General features: G+C 42.6%; 1 protein-coding gene across 3 annotated transcripts; it reads left to right on the top strand.

Moving 5' to 3' along the window:
- The first annotated feature begins 4,668 nt into the window (after window positions 1–4,668).
- LOC310870125 (uncharacterized protein) lies at window positions 4,669–21,149 on the top strand. Of its 3 annotated transcripts, XM_083781186.1 has the most exons (12): window positions 4,669–4,961; window positions 7,084–7,217; window positions 9,458–9,573; window positions 10,325–10,417; window positions 10,510–10,547; window positions 11,311–11,441; window positions 11,537–11,621; window positions 11,997–12,116; window positions 12,733–12,795; window positions 14,207–14,293; window positions 19,098–19,272; window positions 20,483–21,149. In XM_083781186.1, exons 1-12 carry the CDS (start codon window positions 4,840–4,842, stop codon window positions 20,672–20,674), a joined length of 1,356 nt encoding a protein of 451 aa, XP_083637312.1. In that variant the 5' UTR covers window positions 4,669–4,839; the 3' UTR covers window positions 20,675–21,149. The 3 variants fall into 3 exon arrangements, with proteins under 3 accessions (XP_083637312.1, XP_083637313.1, XP_083637314.1); XM_083781187.1 differs by lacking the exon at window positions 12,733–12,795; XM_083781188.1 differs by lacking the exons at window positions 4,669–4,961; window positions 7,084–7,217 and adding an exon at window positions 7,257–9,177.
- The last annotated feature ends 851 nt before the right edge of the window (window positions 21,150–22,000 follow it).

The raw sequence follows: 22,000 nt of genomic DNA on the forward strand, positions 1-22,000 counted from the left end.
GGTCACTACTGAAATGGAAGTTTTGGGTCTCCCGGTGGATTTAGGGTTTTTATACATGCTGCCCCTCTCCCAGGGCCAGTAACTACATTCCTTGTCCTACGCCATTCTCAGCTGGCCAATCATGTTGCACAGTGAACAAGAAATCTCATTACAACCATTTGCCAGCTGACTCACTGGCTTCCCTTTTGAACCCGGATTTGTGGCAGTGAATATTTCACACAATTAGAACTACGTCTGGTAGTGTTACAATGTGTTGCAATAGTACATGTGATTTTTCAATAGCTTCAATTGTTTGCAACAATGCCTAACGTGCCTTACATGTGCAGAGGTACCGAATAGTACTTACATGATGTATAGGCTTACATTAACCACTTAAACCCCCGGCATCTGTATTCTGGTCTGGAGAAATATTTAGCTGAAAATAGCCAGTTTATAAAAGTCACTATAGTAGACAATAGTATAGACTAGAGCCCTGATGGACAACCAATAGTGGGTTTAACCCCTTTTGGACGACTGGGTCAAATTTGGCACATAGGTACCAGTTAATGGCCAAATATAGGCGATGTAGAAAAAGGAGGCTGTCAATGCCTAGTGGGTCAGTTTTGGCACATGCCAAGGTAGGACTGGAAGTACTTTGGCGCCGCTATCAAGTGGTTTGGAGAATAAATTACATTCATTTGAAAAAGCAGGAAGTGGAGATGACAGCACATTGCTCTAGGCTGCCAGTGTAAGACTTACTGCACAAATCTGATATTAGTTGTGCAACTTGTGCTAAAATAAAAATACACACCAGCTAACTCGATGACTCAACTATAGAAATATTGACGTAGATTATATTTTACCTTACATACTGTGGTTGGGTAGCACCACCCAAGTCTGAGATATTTGGCAATGTCTGTTTGGGACAAATTTGACCCATCAAGCACTAGGACATGGCATCTCACAATAGAGATAGTAGTAACTGTAATAGTGGAATAGTGAAATCGTGTAATAAGTCAAATTTTGTAATGTTTACAAAATTAAGTTAAGTGAGGTTAAGTGGTTAAACTGTTATCCACGAGATCCAAATGGTCCTATACTCTCCATGTGTGTGGCAAGTATAGAGATAAACAGTTTGTATGTCAAATGCTTATACATTCTGTATTAGAAACCTGGAAATAATTGTGTTGTTATTTTGTGGGGAAAGCACCGTACTATACTGTACGCTTCACGTTCTAAGACTTTTTTTATGCTTTCTGTTAGTAGCTGTTTTATTTTACTTACTTACTTACACCTATTACCCCTTCTGGGGTTTAGGCCGTCAACAAGAGTTCTCCAAGCATCTCCATCCTCAGCCAGCACTTCCAGCTGTCCCCAAGTGTGGCCCATAGTTTTTGCATCTGCCTCCAGGTCTCTGCGCCAGGTGTTACGTGGCCGACCTCTCTTTCTTTTCCCTTGGTGTTATTTTTGGGTGGCAGTAATTCATGGGTGAAATGTGCCTGTTTTTCTATGGTCTGAAACCTAGATGAACTTCAGTGGCTTCTCTCCAATTCAGCTATAATCCAGGTAGAGGGATAATACTCAGCATGGAGTGGACTGAACAAAGGCCATGTTGTTGTTTTTAGTCTCTTGGTCTCTTGAGAAAAAGCATCATTAGTAGGGAGGTCACTGTGATGGGCTAGTAGCCAGTCCTAGTAAAAACACATGTTGGATTGTCAAAACTTCATCCAATTAATGATAATAGGCCTATACTCTTAAACATATCAGACATGTTTTGCTGTATACTAGTGCATCTTAGAAGAACAATAATTGCTTCAGATATCCTTTCATAAGCTACTAAGCTTCCATGGATGATGCATAGGCTATAGAAGGGGCCCGCTGGCCTAGTGGTCCAGGTGCATGCCACATATAGGCTCTGGCCTGACAGCGTGTCATGTGTTCGAGTCCCGTTCATGACGACCTTTGCTGCGTGTCTCTCTCCATCTCCCTCTCCCTCTTTTCTGTCTTCACTGTAACTATTAAAGGCACAACAGCCAAACAAAAATGATGCATATAGTAATCATAAAAATAAGTTTGAACATGAACAACATGTCATTAGAAGTAAAACAAATAAAATCCACACACTGGTTCTCAAAGTTTTGAGCATCCTAATCTAGTTGATCTTGCCCTATCCCAATTAGAACCTTGGGCTTATACCTTTTGGCGGCGGTGGCTCAGGGGTAGAGTGCCTGGATGGCAACCGTAAGGTTGCCAGTTCGAACCCGGGCTCCCCAAGAGTTACTGTCGAAGTGTCCTTGAGCAAGACACTGAACCCCTAATTGCTCCCGATGTGCTAGTTGGTGCCTTGCATGGTTTCCGCTGCCATCGGTGTATGAATGTGTGTGTGAATGGGTGAATGTAATGCACAATCTCTGTAAAGCGCCTTGGATAAAGGCGCTATATAAATGCACCATTTATTTTATTTATTTATTTTTTGACAACACAAGTTGACAAGAGTCAAATCTAATGGATCCAAACAGGCACACAAAGGCAGAACTCTACATATTTCTTTACAACCATATCTAATGTGGCAATAGGGTATAACACCCCCCACCCCCCACAGGCTACACTGATTAACTGAATACATTCTTGAGAATGTAATGCTCCACGTGACTCTCAAATCAGCATTCCTGAACTTGCAATCCATTGGACTAAAAACGAAAGAGTACTCAAAACAGGGATTGGAATAAATCCATCACTTATACCCATTTCTCTGGTGAAGCCAGCTTCTGAGCCAAACCAAAATAGATCTATGACACGTAATGATGTGAAAGTTATGCAGGCAGCAGGCATGTAATAATGATGTGAACTTTGCTCCCTTTATTGTGTTAAAAGTAAAGGAGAGCAGACAAACGAAAACTATTCCAGCAACAGTGCAAGTGCAGAATGCCAGCCAGGCTACACACATGCGCACACACACACACACACACACACACACACACACACACACACACACACACACACACACACACACACACACACACACACACACACACACACACACACACACACACACACACACACACACACACACACACACACACACACACACACACACACACACACACACACAAGGTTTCTTTGACTGTGCATGCACCTCTTGGTACCACAGCATCTCAAAGGCCCTTAAAACAAGGCTCCAGACTTCCCAAAACAAACTTGTCAGGCTCCTACTTGGCCTCACCCCCCGAACCCACCTCACCCCTGCCCACTTTGATAGGCTGGAATGGCTTAGGGTCGACGAGTACAGCATCTTGCAATGGGTCTGGTACACAAGATTCGATACACCACCAAGATACCCATGTACCTGTCTATACCTCCTTAATGTTAACGAAGTCCACACCCACAACACCAGAGGGAGTGCAACGAACCATGTACAGCCCAGATTCGGCACAAACAAGGGACTAAATTATTTTTGCTCCTATGCCACCAAAATGTGGAACGCCCTACCAACAGTCATTAAGACATGCAAATCCCTTTACTCCTTCAAAACCGCTCTCAAAGGGCACCTACGGACGGCTGCAATTCGAAACGGGCCCCGTAAAATCTGAATCCCCCCCACTGCCCCCCCCCCCTTCCCCCCACTGTATATGTTTTTTTTCCCTTTTTACGTTTTATGATGAATTCCTGTTCTGTTCTTTGTCTATAGAAGTGTCTATTTGTACGTCTCTAAATGTTTTGATGAATTGAACATGGTGGACCCTCTTGTAAACAAGTGTAATGCTTATTTGTCCACTCACAGTTAACAGTTTTCGTATTGAGTTTGTGCTTGAAATGTACTGTAATTCTACAAACTGTTAATAAATATTTCAATCAATCAAAATAAAAACACACACACATGCACACACACACACACACGCACGCACGCACGCACACACACACACACACACACACACACACACACACACACACACACACACACACACATCTGTCTGTCTACCTACCTACCTATTATTAGACAGACAATGTCATGAGATTAACAATTTGCTCATTGTTTTTATCATGCAAATTGGTAAAACCACCAATCTGGATTCTGGCTAACCTGACTACGCCAGCTGGTAACAGTCAGTAGAGTACCTACATGTACTCTCTACTGTACCTGTAACCATCTGGCGGAGTCAGGGTAGATACCAGCCACCAAATCAAAACAATTGACAGCTATTTTGACCCAGGTAAAGGGATTGAGACTTGTTGTGTTGTGCCTGTTCTCCACAAGCGACCTCTCCTGGTCATGACCTGTGTGAGCATCAGAGCATGATTAGTGCGTTCACACGGGCAGACGCAAAGACACAAAGACGAATGGGAGTATGATGAGTATCATTAAAAAAAAACAGCTACATGCATCATTGCGTCTTTGCAACGCACGATCGCTGGCTTCCAGTTCCATTGACAATGAATGGTAGTTATGGTACGCTGCGTCTTTGCGTCTGCCTGTGTGAACGCATTAACGCAACATTATGCTCCGAGGTGTAGGAAGGCGAACAACTAGATCCCATAGCTCGACGGGATAGACCGTTCTGTGATCTTTGAATTGATAGGCTGGTTGGATTTTGCCAACAAATCACAGTGCGAGCGTCCCCGCCGACTATGGGGTCTAGGCTCTACCTCCTCTGCAGAGTTGAAAGTGCACGCGCTTGGCTTGACGACAGAGACTCACAACATGGCGGCGGAACGCAACATCCTCTAGCCAAAAAGCAGCAAACTATTGAGTCTTTACTCGGGTCAATTTGCTATCCATCTGGCCTATAGTGTTGGCTGCTCAGTGTAGGTAGAGGTTATTGTGAGTAGTTGTACCGTTTTGGTTATTCCGAGTCGGGGAAAATGAGTTACTCTACGAAGGTAGTCCAAGTAACAAACGTGTCCCCGAGCACAACATCGGAGCAGATGAGAACGCTTTTCGGATTCCTCGGAAACATCGAAGAGCTCAAGTTGTTTCCTCCAGAGTAAGTGGATGCTTTAACGGTGGCTTGCATTTTCCATCTATGATAGGACTCTTTGATGTTTAGCTGTCTCTCAAATGCAAGGGAATCCTGCAGCAGGCTAGGCTAGCCAGAATGCCAGCTAAAAAGGTTGCTAAACGGCTAACATTGCTGTCAGCAAGGCCCGCCTTGACTGACTGAGAGTGGCTTTTGTGGAGTGTCTGGACTCAGGCGAACTTTACTCTACATCTACAATGTGTTTCATGTCCGCCCTTGGATTTGATCTCTGTTCTCCCGCGTGGGAGAACAGACTTCCACCGCTCCGCCAAGACTGATAATTCATTCATTCTATTCAATTCAAAGGAGCTTCATTGGCATGAGAAAACATACGTTTACATTGCCAAAGCACGTGTCAAAATAAGATAAAAACTGTTGAAAATGGGGAAAGTATGTAGAGTTGCAGGAGGTACAGCATTTTTTAAACGGAGCACATTGCATCGTTATAAACAGGGCTTAAAAAAAAAATAATCTTTTTTGCAGTCACTTTGGGACAAATAGCTTTTAACCCCCTCAAGACTATTTAACCCCTCCGATTTAAGATGTGTTTACATGTGCAGTAGGTCACATCCATCTATCTATCTAAATATTATAGTATTCTGGTATTCTAGTCTAGTATTCTGTACTTGGTACAGAATACAGATGGTAGTCCTTAGGGTGGTTGTATTCCACTGGCTAACCTTTTGTCGCAACAGTTCACAAATCTTGCTCCTGATATTGGCTTCCGGCAGAACTACCTGTCAAGTCAACCTGTAGTAGGTGTCCTACCTGACACCAATGCCTACATTTCTCAATGGAAGAGTAGAGAGAGAGAGAGAGACCAGCTCCAACCATTGCAGATATGCTTGTCATTATATTGTACTAGATTGGTTAGGTTAGAATAACGTTTGATCCATTAAAATTGGTTCCGGATTGCAGCTTTGACTTGCACTTGTTGCAACGAAAGTTTAGTTTATTTTTTAACAAGCTCTTTAAAATTCCCCTTAGCATCTGCATTGGCAAGACTATGATAGATACCGGTAGATGTATTTCATTGATTCTGACATCATCTGCATATCATGGATACGAAAGTAAAAGTCTTGAGAAAATATATTTATGATGGTCTTTCTTTGATCAAGACTGATCAAATCTCTGTAGCAAATTAAAGGCTTATGAAATTAACACATTTTGGTTAATGCAAAATTAACTCACAATGCAGCGCATTAAAACAAAGTAAATATACAGTGATATTTAATTTGTCTGTCGCCGAGTAATACTATCACACCTGTGTGAAATGAGGGGCGCTCTTATCATCGTGCATCTCATCATGATGATGTAAAAATAGACACTATGCCTATTTGCAGACACTATGACGTAAAATTCAGTCATTGTCAATGGGAATTAAATGTTTGTTTTAAGACGAAGTTTGTGGACGGTAACTAAAAGCTGGATGTAGGAGGAGCTAGCGCCCCTCAAAAATACACGTCTATGTTTTTGAGGGGCGATAGCCCTTCCTATGCTTTTGGTGTATATAACCCAATTTTTGTCCCAACACACAAACATTAAATGCCATCGACGATGAATGGACACATTTTTAGTTTTTGTGTAAACCCAAACATTGCGTAACAGAAACATTGACGAAGGTGAGGACGCAAATTGTGACTGGCCGGAATGAGATGATGTACGATGAATGATAAGAGCGCCCCTCACTTCATACGGGTGTGATTTTGATATTAACCCATTTAGACCTGACACCAGATTCTACAAATCCTGACAGTTTTCTGAAAACCCTATGTTTCTATGTCGGTGGTTCTCAAACTATTTCATGTCAAGGACCCCAAAGATCATATGTAATTGGCCGCCGACCCCAATCTGAAAATATGTTGTTCCCCCCCTACTCAAGCAAAGATTTGAGTTTAAAAAAAAAAGTTCACTCTGAAAGAATATATATTGAAAAGATTTGCGGCACATTTGAAAGGTTTTTTCAAAAATAGCAGATCTACAAGCTCGTAGCGTGGCACTCGGTGCCGCGCTATGAGCTTGTAGCTCTGCTATTTTTATTTATAATGTTATAACTTATTATTTATAATGTTCCCTTTTCCCTCAACAGTGATTCACAGATGCCAGTGACCTCACGTGTCTGCTTCGTGAAGTTCCACCAGCCAGAGTCCGTGGGCGTGTCTCAACATTTGACCAACACCGTCTTTGTGGACCGAGCGCTGATCGTTGTCCCGTTTGCAGAAGGTTTGTGTTCTAGTTATCTTCATATATTATGAGTGCCCATTTTTTCAGATCAAAAAACGCCACCCTTCTGGGATGGTGAGGCAAAAGAAGTTAAAAAAAAAAAAATGGAATAGTCCACCTGTGGTTTGAATGGATGACTGGGGTTCACTTGTGAACTTACAGTATGAGGTCATTTAGATACTCTTATGAATGCCATCAAAGAAACCCCCCCCTCCCTTTTTCTTCTGTTTTATTTTTTGTCCATAGTATATCCATCATTATGAATCCCAAGATCATGGACGAGGCATTTAAAGCAGATCTTCCAAATCAGATTCTTGGTATACTGTGGTTGGGTAGCACCACCCTTAACGTATTGACTCCAGCGGGAATATAAGAAAACAAGCCATTAGATGCCACCTGACCTCTCCGTTTGTGAGGCATGTAAGAGGCACAGTATACCAACATCTGCTTCAGAGGTGTAGGACACTGTGGGCGCCGCAGAGACACTTCAAAAGAAAGAAGGAATAAAGTTGTGTAAACACTTTAACCATGCTTTTTATTTTCTCCCCCGTATCACACTGTTCTCTGTTAAACTTCTCTCTGTTATTTGTGTGTTTGTGTGTGCGCGTGTGTGTGTGATTTTTGTAGTGGAGAAGGCAAAAAGCAGCCACCCTCGTTGATGGCTGAAAGTGGTCCTCTGCCTGCCAACAGGGGATTGTAGACATTTGCAAAGGCCAGCAAGCATTCAAGCCCCATCCCTCTCTCTCTTTTGTCATCTATTCTTTCTCTGCCTTGTCTTTCTCTCTCATTTTCCCTTTCTAGGTACTGTAGTTTGACTGTATGAAATAGCTTGAGCATCAAAGGCATAATCTAATTAATTAGGGGTCAGCCTGCAGCATATTTGCACCATCCCTACATGCTTTATTGATGGCCAAATGTTGTTCCCTGAGAACAAATTATTTAAATTGTGAGCAACGGCATGATGTACAGCACTTCAGCAAACTGAGGGCTGATATACTGAGCTGAGGCATGTACTATTGATCAGGTTCAACTTAACTGGTAAGAGAAGAACACAGTGAGTGCTCAGCTGTTCCCAAAAAAAAAGAAAGGTAGTGGGTGGGTAGGTGGGTAAGCACAGGTGACAATCTAGCATTTATTAGAACCCTGCTAAAAGTAATTACTTGACTCCCTCCTGCTTGTCGTACATTCTTCGGCGTTGATTTTTTTCCCTGCATCTTGTCGTCAGTTGTGTTACATGCCCAACCGACATGACACAATGTCGGTGCAATACTCTCTCTTTAACAGTGGTCTTTTTGTTGTTGTTGTGTTTTACAGTTCTTTTTCATGGCTCAGCCACTCCTGTAGACCAGCCCTGCTGAAAATGCCACCCAACAGTTTTGTCTCCTGCAGCCAAATTCTCTCTCTCCAGTGTGCCCTTTTGAAAAGAAAAAAGAAATGTTGTCATTGTCGTGAATGTGTCTGTATTTAGGCTGTATGTGTGTTCTATTTTTTTTAAAGAATTATCTTTGAGGTGTTATTTGTATTGCATTTGGGTCTTTTTTGTATATAAAATGCAGTGCAAATTAAGGTAATTGAACAATTTATCAAATTGACCAGTTCCTGCATAGGATAGCTAAATTGATGCAGTGACAGGTAAGAGTAATAGGTTATTGCACAGAACACAAGATTCTTAACCCAGATTTCTTTCTATTTATCGTTTGGTCTAATTATCACTATATCTTATGCTATTTGTTTTATGGGTTAGTAAAACTGACAGCCTGTAAAGTATTCTTGCCAAATCCCTGAAATTCTCTCTTGTTTTGTGTATCTCCGATTTTTCTCTGTGTGCTTTTAGTAGCGAAGCCGCCAACGTGAGTCGCTTGTTTCAGTAAACATCTATATGAAAATTGAGGGCACACCCCCACTGGAGAAGCCGCTGTGCTTGCTAACGTTTGGTTCATGACTTAAAAAACATGTTCAGGTGATATATTCTTGGCAGTGTTCATTGGAGTAGTGTGATATTTTCCAAGCAAATAGTTATGCCACTGCAATGATTAAAATGAATTAAGGGAATTCTCAGATCTAAAAGGTAATAAACCATGTTGAGATGATACATTAATTAAGAAAAAAAAAAAAAGTGGTGCCATGTGAAGTTGCTTTTTTTTTTTTTTTTTTTCTTCTTTTACAATGTCTCTCCTCTCTGTAGTTTAAAAGTCAACATTGTCTTCTTGGCCTAATATAGCCCGTTTGTTTTCCCATAGGCTCTATTCCAGATGAGGCTAAAGCTTTGTCACTGTTGGCGCCAGCTAATGCTGTTGCAGGAGCTATGCCGGGAGGGGGACTACTTCCAACACCCAACCCAATGCAAAATCAACAGGTAATTGAGTTCAGCTTTCCTTTCCCCTCTGCAAACGTTTGGATTTCTAACTTGGCGTAAATTAACGTTGCGTTGTGTCCGGGTGCACTGCTAATGAAGTATGCCATGTTTCAGAAACTAATTCATTATAACTTGTTTGAATAGAACAAATGTTGAATGTGGGCGGCGAACATGAAAGTGCTACTCACGCTTACTATGGAAGTGTAAACCTGTGCTACTACTAGGCATGGTAGTGTTGTCACCAGTGCTGTTTTTGGCAGCAAATTTCTATTTTAGTTTAGTCATAGTCTTTGGACTAAAACCTCATTTAGTTTTAGTCATATTTTAGTCACCTGGAATGTTTTGGTGTTAAATATCATAAGATTTTAGTCGACTTTAATCTACAGTTGATTTAATCGACTAACATGTATTTTGGCGGGCCTTGATGCCATTGTAATGACTGATTTTTACACTTCCTGAAAATAGCCGATCTAGCGCGACGCGTTGTGAGCTTGTAGATCGGCTAATTTCAGCATGCAAGTGTAAAATGACTTATACTGGATCTCTTGTCCACTAGTCCCTTCCTAACATTTTAGTCTAGGTTTTATTTGACGACATTTTCAATGTTTAGTCATAGTTTTAGTCGCCATAGCTTTTTTTTCTTTTTTATTCAGTTTTCGCCAGTGAAAAAAGGTAGTCGACGAACATTTTTCGTCTTAGTTTTAGTCGACAAAAACAACACGGGTTGACACCACACTGTGACACATTTCAGATGGGAGGAAATCCTTTTGCTGGTCCTAGTATGGAAGCTCAAGCTATGGCTGCATTTGGATTCCCGGGAATGGGACCAAATATGAATCAGCAGGTAGGAGACATTTTTGGCGTAACATTAAGTCTTGCAAAGTCTTCACAGTTGGATGCATTCTTTATCTAAACTAATTATCAATTTCCTTGCAGGCAGCTGATCAGTTTTTTAAGTTCATGACAGATCCAAAGTGAGTAGCTGTAAACGTGTGGTTGAATGAATACATCAGCAATAGTTTGTGCTATTTCTGGCAGTGATTTACCCTTTAAGATTGTGTCTGTATAAGTTGGTCCTATATATAAAATGTGTAACTCGTACCGTTGTATATTTGTATGACATGCCATTGGTAATTAGCTCTTCGCTAAGTCTCAACCCGTCCTTGTCCAATAGGCACATTAGCAGCGAAGAGACAGGTCAAGCTGTCCTTCTCACCCATAGAGATGCATGTTAAATGACGGGATTTCTCCGTATAAATGATGGATCATTTCAGAAGCAAAACCTTCAAAATGTCTTCTAAATCTAGTCAACCAGGCCTGCAGTAGGCTATGCACTGACTGGGCAAATGTGCATGACATTATTTAAATAAACTAGAAATACGAGGAAATGACAGAGGGAGAAATCAACTTTTAACGACCGCCCGAGTTTTCATGTCGCACGGTAAGACTACGGTCAGACTCATTAGTATTATTGCCATCACCTGGGTGGGTCAGTCGTGTAACTTTCCCGACGTTGGGCCACGTATGTTTTCAACAACACAGCCATGCAAAATAACATTGACGGCTATGAGGTGGTGAAATCTTGACCTGCATAGCAACAGTTGCTAAACTATTTGGATTGCCATTGGACAATTGCTTTTTGGGGCGATCTAGCGCAGGGCTAATTGTAAAGACGACACTGGTGAAGGATGGTCATCCTTTCATGATTGGAATTGTGATGAACGTCTTCTCCTTCAGACTGAGTCAGATGGCGATGGGCATGAGCATGAACCAAGGCATGAAGCCTGACTCCAATAAAGAGATTGAAGAGGCCATGAAAAGAGTCAGGGAGGCCCAGTCTCTGATCTCAGCTGCCATTGATACATCAAGTGAGTGGCCAGAGTTTTGACAATTCTTTTTCTCCACATTCTTAATTGACATTAACATGAATTTATTCACATTTTCTTTTTGATGGGGATTCCAGATGAGAAGGAGGAGAAGGATAAGAAAAAGAAGCACTCCCGATCCAGGTCAAGGTCTAGAAGGAGGAGGTCCCGTTCAAAACACAGGTAAACCATCTCTACTGTTAAAAAAAAGGTTTACAATTGCGTATTTTTTAATCTTGAGTGTAGCAGAGGTGTTCGAGGCTAATACCTCTTTGGCTCACACACAGCTCTTGTTGTACAATGAGTCAAGATATGGAAATTATATACTCTGAAAATACCATGTTAGCTATTATTTAAGCTATACTTCAATAGAACACAAGTAGAACATCTACTGCATCATCTCACAAGGCATTGCATGTAGATTTGCCATTTTCGAAAAGATTCTTTGACTTGGATTTTGAGATAATGTTTACCTCTTAATGACATCATTTTGAATAGGGTTGGCAGGATGAAAGAGTCTTAACTGGATTATGTTATATGTTTTGTGTTGAACTCCAGGCGATCCAGGAGCAGGTCGAAGCGCCGCTCTGCTTCCAGGAGCAGACGGCACACCACCAGCCCACGGAGGAGGAGGTCCCCTTCCAAAGACAGAGGCTGGAAGTCTCAAAGCAGGACCAGGTTTGGAACGGCGTTATCTCAATGTACTGCTTTTTTACCACTTAACCCATTCTGACCTGAGATCAGATTCTAAAAATGTCTTAATACATCCTGACAGTTTCATTATTAACCCATTTTGACCTGAGATCAGATTCTAAAAATGTCTTCGATTTTTCAAAAATAGCAGACCTACAAGCTATGAGCTTGTAGATCTGCTATTTTTCAATAGCTAAAGCATAACATAGTGCTAACACCAAAATGGGTTCCTTTTGGTGTTTTTAAGCATTATGTTGTACTTTTAGCTTTTCAAGATTCTTCGAAAATGGCAGATCTACAAGCTCATAGCGCGGCGCTATGAACTTGTAGGTCTGCTATTTTTGAAGAATCTTGAAAATGTGGCACAGATCTTTGAATATGTTCTTTCACAGCGAACGTTTTTTTTTACTCGTATCGTTGCTTCTGGGGGGTGTCCCTGGAACAACATATTTTAACTTTTTCAGATGGGGGGTCAGCGGCCGAATACAGATAATTCTGGGGGTCCTTGACATGAAATAGTTTGAGAACCAAACTATTGGGCTAGTCTACATGCAGACATTTTTCATGAAAAATACTAAATTTGCTTAATTGTTGTTCACAGAAAGAGATCTAAAACGCCACCTAAAAGCTACAGCACAACCAGGAGGTCCCGGAGTGTGAGTCGGTGAGTTCAAGTATTATTAAGCTTATTGTGTACAGTCTGAAAGAAATTCAGTTTCTTGAAATGCTGGCTTTATTTGTCCTGTAACTTCACTGAGTACTACTACTACTACAGTGAAGTTACTGTAGTACTACCTAGGGCTGTCAGAACGAATTTCATAATATGAAAGAAATTCGAATATTAAAAAATATATATATATTCGAAAGCTAAATGGCTAAAATTGCCATTCAAATGGAGCTTTTATCATTTATTAATTCTATTTAATATTTTTATTTTGTTTTATGTTATTTTATCCGCTCACTAAATGGATTGAGTAACGAATCTACCGCTGTGAAATCTCCCCGGCCGCTTCCACTGGGTAACAAGACTCTCGAGCGAATGTGGGCCGGGTTCCGGACCCCGTGGCCTCGCGACCGTAATAGAGACGGCTTAGTGGCCCGGTGATAAATGAGCGGAGACTAGCCAGCTACACGAAGGTGACAAGGGCACCGATTGCAAAGGCTGAGCACGCGGTCAAAAACGTCGAAATGTCTCGAAAATATTTTCGGAGGCTCGATTTTCGTGCGTTCTATGCCCCGTGGCCTCGCGGTACCGCCGCTGACAAGCCCGCGGTTCCGTGGGTCCTGAGCGGGGCGACGAGGGCTACTCCGCATGGTCAAGCCCGTCGCGCAGAACCCAGGCGGTACCCCCGAAAAGTTCCGAAATGTCCGGAGGAACGGCGGCGCTTAGAGTGAGCTAAAGCCCCCCTGGTGGGCTGCTCGCAAGCCACAACCAGGGACGCGGGACGCCCGTCCGAGACGAGAGTATTGACATGATATGCATAACTACGCCTTGTCAGAGCGGACTAGTCCACTGGTCCCAACGTACAGGGGGACGGGGACACGTGCAGGACAGACAGACATAGCGCCTGTCAGGGCCACGGTCACGGACCACATTAAGCACGGCGATATCACGACAGTATGACCGCAATGACATGACATAATGTCTGTGGAAACACAAGCATTCGGTGGGTCTCGTGCTAGGCCTGTCGTTTACGTTTCACGTTCACTGTAAAATGCATTTGCACTATAGACAGACAACAATCTTACCGTGCTGAGTGCACTGTGCTCAATAAGACAGTTTAAACGCTATTTTGTGCCGTGAAAACCATTATTACATGTGCTGAAAGTACTGCTTTCTCGTTTGGAAGGGGGGGCCCTCTAGTGGACAGAACGTGCATCGTATTATATTCTGTGTATTATTATAGGCTAAATATGAGCTAAAATAAACAATGTAAATATTCGAATATCTTCGAAAATTACAAATAATGAAGCAATGAAATTCGAATTGGATTATAGAGGTGAACTGACAGCCCTAGTACTACCATAGTACTACTATGGTTTATAGTACTGTGTTCTATGCTGCCATTAAATAGGGGAAGACGCAAACCAAGTCACAGTGCCAGCCGGTCCCCTAAGAGGTCCCCCAAGAGGAAAGTCTCCAGGTCTCCTTCTCCACGGAGGTTGGTTTTATACTATTCACTGTCTCCACGTTGGCATTCACAACATGACAAAATGTCAGTATAACTTGAGTCAAAGCAAAGGCAATTTCAAGTTAAATGGACACTTCAACCTTTTTTGCAAAAGAATATGTTAATGGCCCAGGCGGTGGCGTAACCGTCTGGGCACCCGACTGGTAATCCAGTCGCAGTGTGCCGCGGGTTCGACTCCCGAGCCCGACACGGCCTTTACTGCATGTCTTCCCCCATCTCTCTCCCGTTTCCTGTCAGCCTACTGTCTGTCCCTTAAAAAAACAAACAATAAAAGGCGTAAGCCGCAAAAAGATATCTTAAAAAAAAAAAATGTTAATGACGTTTAGAAGATTTAGAACACTTTCCTCAATGGGGGTCATTATGTGTGTAATATGTGGTTTTTTATATACATGTTGTCTCAGTAAGAAGGCTCTTCCCAGTTCCCATAGACCATACATGGGCAACTGGCGGCCCAGGGGCCACACCATCATGTAATGTGGCCCTCAGGTTAATATCAGAACATTGATATATTATTGATTTCAGCTAATTACTAGTATTAAAATGTTATTGTCTATTTTTTGTCCAATGTATTTGTATTTCATTCATAAAGTTAACATAACTATAACTAAATGCATTAAAAAAAAGAAAAAAAAACTTCGACAGGATTCCAATAAAAAAATAAAAAAATGGCAAACAAAAAAGAATCAGGATAAACATGGACACTTTTTATCTCTTGGTACTGGACTGATGACTATTATCTTGATACGGTGACACACTGACTGTAACTAAAGGACACTTTATTCCTTTTTACCTTCCATAACCGAGAAAGAAAGATCACTCATCATACAGTATGTGATGTGTGATTTTAAGAGCAGAATGAATGTGATGTGACATTCCGTGCTCAACCAATCAAATCATCACTGTGATAATAATAATAATGAATTGCATTTTTATAGCGCTTTTCCAAGTGCTCAAAGCGCTTTACAATGGTTAATTCATTCATACATTGGGAGGTGAAGCGGCGAACAGTCGAAGCCAGCGTCCTCACTTCCCACATTCACACACCGACGGTGGCGAGCTCACAACGACCAACTCATTGGAGGCAGTGTAGGGTTCAGTGTCTTGCCCAAGGACACTTCGACAGTGTAGACAGGAGGAGCCGGGATTCGAACCGCCGACCCATGGATCATTGGACGACCTGCTCTACCTTCTGAGCCACAGCCACCCACAGACACACAAAGCTGCATGGCATAGGAGGGGCCGGTGCCTCTCAAAAAAAAAAAGAAAATCACACCTGTGTGTCAAACAACAGTTCGACACGAAAAGGCCTTTCGGGAAAAAAAATAATACGTTTTTAAGCCCGTTTTAAAAGACTCCATGGTCTGCGGTACCGTCAGGTCCATATAAGGACGGCTGTTCCACAGGCGTGCTGCTGCCCAGCAGAAGGAAGGCCTGGTCGTCCCCCATGGTGTACATGGTTGGTATTTGGCTGCTGCCCAGCAGAAGGAAGGCCTGGTCGGTCCCCCATGGTATACATGGTTGGTATTTGGCTGCTGCCCAGCAGAAGGAAGGCCTGCTCGGTCCCCCATGGTGTACATGGTTGGTATTTGGCTGCTGCCCAGCAGAAGGAAGGCCTGGTCGTCCCCCATGGTGTACATGGTTGGTATTTGGCTGCTGCCCAGCAGAAGGAAGGCCTGCTCGGTCCCCCATGGTGTACATGGTTGGTATTTGGCTGCTGCCCAGCAGAAGGAAGGCCTGGTCGTCCCCCATGGTGTACATGGTTGGTATTTGGCTGCTGCCCAGCAGAAGGAAGGCCTGGTCGTCCCCCATGGTGTACATGGTTGGTATTTGGCTGCTGCCCAGCAGAAGGAAGGCCTGCTCGGTCCCCCATGGTGTACATGGTTGGTATTTGGCTGCTGCCCAGCAGAAGGAAGGCCTGGTCGTCCCCCATGGTGTACATGGTTGGTATTTGGCTGCTGCCCAGCAGAAGGAAGGCCTGGTCGTCCCCCATGGTGTACATGGTTGGTATTTGGCTGCTGCCCAGCAGAAGGAAGGCCTGCTCGGTCCCCCATGGTGTACATGGTTGGTATTTGGAACCTCCAGTAGGAATATATTTTCAGATCTGAGGGTGTGGGTGGGTTTTTGGAGGGTAGGGTAGGTAGGGAGGGGCAGTTGTGACGGGTGCCCCAGACAAACAAGTCAAAGGCACCGCTCACTTCACTCAAGTGTAATTCTTTTTTGCCGTTTTATGAATTTGTCCGATTTTTGAGGGTACCCTCCTATAAACAGGTTTAATGTTTGTCTTTAGTTCTAAGTTTGTTTAGTAAACGCATTTACAATGAAGGGAACATTTACGCCATAATGTGTCGTTTACGTAATATTGTCTCTTTATTGTTAATGGCGTTTAATGTTTGTGTTGGCACTGTTTGTTTTCACCTAATCAACATGACTGAGTTAGACTTTAATATATTAGCGCCCCTCACTTCACACGGGTGTGATTTATATTATTTATATTTCCTTTATCGTAGGCATGCTTTTATCATGTCGGCGTCGTTGGGTTGTTATTGTTGGTTGTCATGGCTGCCAGTTCCCACCTGATGTCGTGTGTGAGCTCCGACTGCTCCAGACCGTACTGAATGACTGCTAGCTTACATAATGTCTTGAGGCTAGGATTCAAGTCTAAGACATACAGTTCATCAGGTCGGGTTAGTCCTCCAAAGAGGAAGATACGATCTCCCACCATGCATGCAGCAGTATATTCCTTAAATCGGACCCGGACCTTTCCCTTGGGCTCAACCTTCTTCCAGGAGAAGGTCTCTAGACTGAATTTCCACACATTATTATTGTTCCAGGCAACAAATATGTACAGCTCTCCATTGTAGGTAAATGCTGAATGATAGAGTCCTTCTAGACGAGGCTGTGGATATGGTGTGCTCAGCCAGAGGTTGGTCTCTGTGTCAAACACTCTGAGGGGGCACAGATTACAAAGCCCCCCAATAACAAATATCTTTGTCCCGATGATGGTTGAAGAGGGAAAGCATGTAGCAGTAGGTTGAGTTCCAATGGTGTTAATTAAAGTCCAGACCATTGTGCTGGTGTCCAACTTGTACATGTCAGTAGTCCATCCAGTCAGCTTGGTGTATCCTCCATGGATAAACATGACCTTCTCCAACACACAGGCTGAGTGGCAGTACCGCTCCTCTGGAACAGTGCCAGAAACCCTGGGTTTGAACCATCTGTAGGCGTCAACATCAAATGCATAAAGCACATTGCAGTAAGGCCTCCCTCCCCAGATGTAGACTATATCTTCAACCAACAGCTGTGTGGCCAGAGCGCCTGGATGGAACCTCTAGGTGGCGTCGTTGTCCTCTTCCTGGGGTCAGCTTCCTCCAGCATAAAGGCACTGTGTTGAAGACGTGAACATCAATGGGATCACGGTTTCCTCCAAAGCAGTACAGCTTGTCCCGCAGCACCACAGCTGGATGGCGACATCCCTCTGCTCCTCTTTTCAGGGGGACGGTCCATAGGATCATTCTAACATCAGGTTGTTTTTGCTTCTCTGTCCCACAATGCAGTTCTGTCTCTCCGTCTCTGTCCCAGAATGCAGTTCTGTCAACCACACGCTATCTCTTATATCTCTACAGTGGTACAAACGTCATGTGACGCCTCTGGCCAATCCATGAAGCCGGTGTGTTGCGTCAGCCAGACATACAGTAGTCTATCTGTGTCCGTCACTCAGGGAAAAGGCTCCAGTTTTCAGTGTGACTGTGTGTGTCTATCATAGAGTAATAAAATGATAGAGACCGAACCGGAGCGTTAGCCCCCCCCGCGCTATTCATTTCAATAGAAGTTGCTCAGTGGCGTTTTGATGCATCCGGAAGACTGCCGGAAGTACAATTATAACTCAACTCAATGGCTCGAGGGAGCGGGGGTTTAGCCTAGCCTTTAGCTAGGCTAGCCTTACTGGGGGCTTGGTGTCTATGCCATACATGGGCAACTGGCGGCTCGGGGGCCACATGCCACCCCCACCATCACGTAATGCGGCCCTCAGGTTAATATCCGAACATTGATATATTATTGATTTCAGTTAATTACTAGTATTGCAATGTTATTGTCTTCTCTTTTTTTTACGTCCAATGTATTTGTATTTCATTCATAAAGTTATAAGATAACTATAAACTAACTCCATTTGAAATTCAATAAAACTTTTACTTCAAGATTCCAATAAAGAAATGGCAAAAGAAATATTCAGGATTTCAATTCAAATATAGCAAAAAATAGCTGATCTACAAGCTCAAAACGTGTCGCAGTGCGACGCATTTTGAGCTTGTAGATCGGCTATTTTTGCTACGACATTAATATGCAATGTGGCCCCACTGGAGTGAGTGTGGAAATATTGTGGCCCTCTCTATCGTCAAAGTTGCCCACCTTTGCCATAGACATAAACGTAGTATACGGCTCTGGAGCGTATGTGCTCAAGGGAGGGCAAAACCTTCCCAACACACATTGCTCCCAACGAACTGCAGCGGCCCCAATGAGGCATATATTGTTTTTTAAATATCTATGGCTCTCCCCCTAGCCACAAGGAGGAGCAGTGCACCAAAGCATTATGGGAATTGTAGACCAGGAAGGAAGTGAGCCCAGTGTCCATAACATCAGAGACACTGGGCTCACTGCTAAAACATCTAAAACCACATATATTACACACAAAGACCCCCAGGAAAGTGTTCTAAATCTTCATTAACATTGTTTGTGTCCCTTTTTTTTTAATGAATGTTTTTCTCCACACATCCAGACATAAGAAGGACAAGAAGAGGGACAAGGAAAGGGACAGAGACCGCCGGAGTGACAAAGGCCGCATCCGTGAGGAGCGTGAACGCTCCGTCAGCAAAAAGAAGAAGAGCAAAGACAAGGACCACGAGCAGCAGGAGCAGGACAGGAAGTCTGACGGAGAGAAAGGAGATGTAAAGGTAGGCGCCCCGCAATGATGCTCCCCCACAGTGCACCACAGACCTAGTGGTAAACAACTCCACTGTTGTTTTTGGCGGCACATTTTGATTTTAGTTTTAGTCAGTCTCTTGAATAGCTTTCATTTAGTTTTAGTCACCTGGAATGTTTTAGTGTTGGTCTACTAAATATCATAATCATCGACTAAATCTACAGTTGATTTAGTCGACTAAAATGTATTTTCTCGGGCCTTGATGGCGTCATGACTGATTTTACACTTGCTGAAAATATTGTAGATCGGCTATTTTCAGCATGCAACCAAGGGTCAAATGACTTATAGTGGATCTCTTGTCCACTAGTCCCTTCCTAATATTTTAGTCTAGTTTGTATTGACAAAATTGTCACTATTTAGTCATAGTTTTAGTCATCGTAGCTTAGTTTTCATGTAGTTTTCGTCAGTGAAAAAAGGTAGTTGACGAACATTTTTGTCTCCACCAGGGCGAAGGCGAACCTCTGCCCCAAATATTCCTCAACGGCCTGTTATAGCGCCACCATGAGGCCGATTTAGGCAAAACACAGTTCTGTAGATAACTCGTACACAATTTGGTATCTCCATAGTCATGTGATCAACACGGATCTGCACAGTTTCCCATCTTCCATCCTGATTGGCTAAGATTGGCTTCCAAAGCTCCCATGATTGGTCCATTTCGAACAAAATGCCACAAATCAGTGTCCAATTTCCATGAAATTATACACGCACATTGGCAGACGTCATGCCACTATTTCTTCCCCAAATCAGCCTCACGGTGGTGCTGTAACAGGCCAATTTCTGTTTTTACCTATAACTCCATCGATCTGTATACAACTTATGTATGTGCACTCCCTAGAGGCCATGGAAAAACATTGAACACTGATCTAAAGTTTTCAGGAGTAGCCCGTTTTGTACAAAATGCTGCACATGTCCTGCTCATCCAGAATTCTATCCTCAGAGATGCTATGAGTGATCTGGCTCTGCATTTCCTCAACAAAATGAAGACAAGTAAATTGTTGCAAGAAACAAACAAACAAAAAAACATGTTTATATTACTCCTAAACATTTTGCCAACATCACACACTATCCTATCCTCCCCGTGGAGACTTTTGTCATAGTTTTAGTCGATGAAAACAACACTGAACACCACCACTATATGTACCCCTGGGGAAAACATACATTCTGCACTGGTGTCTCAACAGGTCACGAGAGACTACGATGAGGAAGAGCAAGGCTACGATAGCGACAAGGAGCGCTTGGTGGACAGGAAGGATTCCGATGATTCTGCCGCCGCATCTCCTCATTCGGTAGAGGGTGACAGTAATGGCACAGAGCGGCGGGCGAAGGTCAATGGAGACGACGACCATCAGGACGACATGGACGTCAGCGACTGAAGTGCATAGCTGTTTTTTTCTCTGCCACACTGTATAGCCTCCACACAGATCCCTCCATTTTGATTGTGAACATTATGTAATTGGGTATTTTTCTTTCCTTTTTTCGTCATTTGAACTATCAAATGTGAAGTGTTTAAAATATATGCTTTTTCCACGTAGCCTTGACTGTCCTTTTTGTATTTGTGGAAGGCCGAATCTTCAGTTCACCGGATGTTGACACTTAACCGTATAGTTCTGTACATTGCAGTAGTCATTTTTTATTGCTTTGCAAATTCAATTTAATCTACAATTTGATGTAAGTTTGTCATTTGCTTTGCTTTTATTACTAGAGCTTGTTACTTAAGTTTTTGTCTGAGTATTGTGGTGCGGCAACCACTTTTTCCCCTACTTACTCACAACCATAGTTGCTAGATATGCTAAATGAACCTGGAATGTTCTGTGATTTCCTTTTGTACAATAAAACCTAGAAATTACACTTTTGCCTTTTATTATACTGCATGGGTGAGTGTCTTACAGTGGAATGGAAGCCCTGATATGGAGAACATTTGTTTGAAAGTGGTGCTGGTGCTTTATTTAAAGGGATGTCAAGTAGGTAAAGCTGCAAAACATGTTACGTTAGCTAAAACCAGAGACGTCATAGCTATCTCCCATGTTGACAATTTTTGGATATCCTGCAATAGATTTCACAGTTGACTTCTTGGAAAAAAAAATTATACTATTTGTCACACGGAAATCAAATTCCAAGTGGGCTATGATAGAAGTGTTTAAAATGCTAGTGTTAGAATGTTCTTTTTGTTTACATAGGATTTCTACAGGTATAATGTAACAAACTTATAGGAAACAGCTCAAATATGTATTAGTGGTCCAATAGGATAACGGCCATAGCATGCATTAAATATATTCAGTGCAGTATTAAAACTAGAACAGGTTTCCTGATATCCCATTGGAGTTTGCACACATACAAACGACCCATGATGACAATTATTCACTCACAGAACGGATAGAATTCATACAAACACTTGAAACAAATGGAGAAAGCCAGGAGGTAACGAGCTAACCTGAAAATGCAGGAGATTGTATCCTGCACTGAAGAAAAAAGGCTTGGGTATTTAACTGCAAGAATGCAGTTTTATGCCGAGCTTTCTCCCAGCTGGTTAAAAACATTCTTAAATATTGGAAATGTATTGCTACACAGTGTTGTTCCTTTGAGTATATACTGTATATATATATTATACATGAAAAAGTTAAGCTCAATTTAATGACGTCTACATTTCTAGTACTTTTTAATCATTACATTAGTTATTTATAGTGAATTATTTACAGATG

The sequence above is a fragment of the Protomyctophum parallelum genome (assembly GCF_964188405.1).
Source record: "Protomyctophum parallelum genome assembly, chromosome: 14".
In the NCBI taxonomy this organism is placed as follows: domain Eukaryota; kingdom Metazoa; phylum Chordata; class Actinopteri; order Myctophiformes; family Myctophidae; genus Protomyctophum; species Protomyctophum parallelum.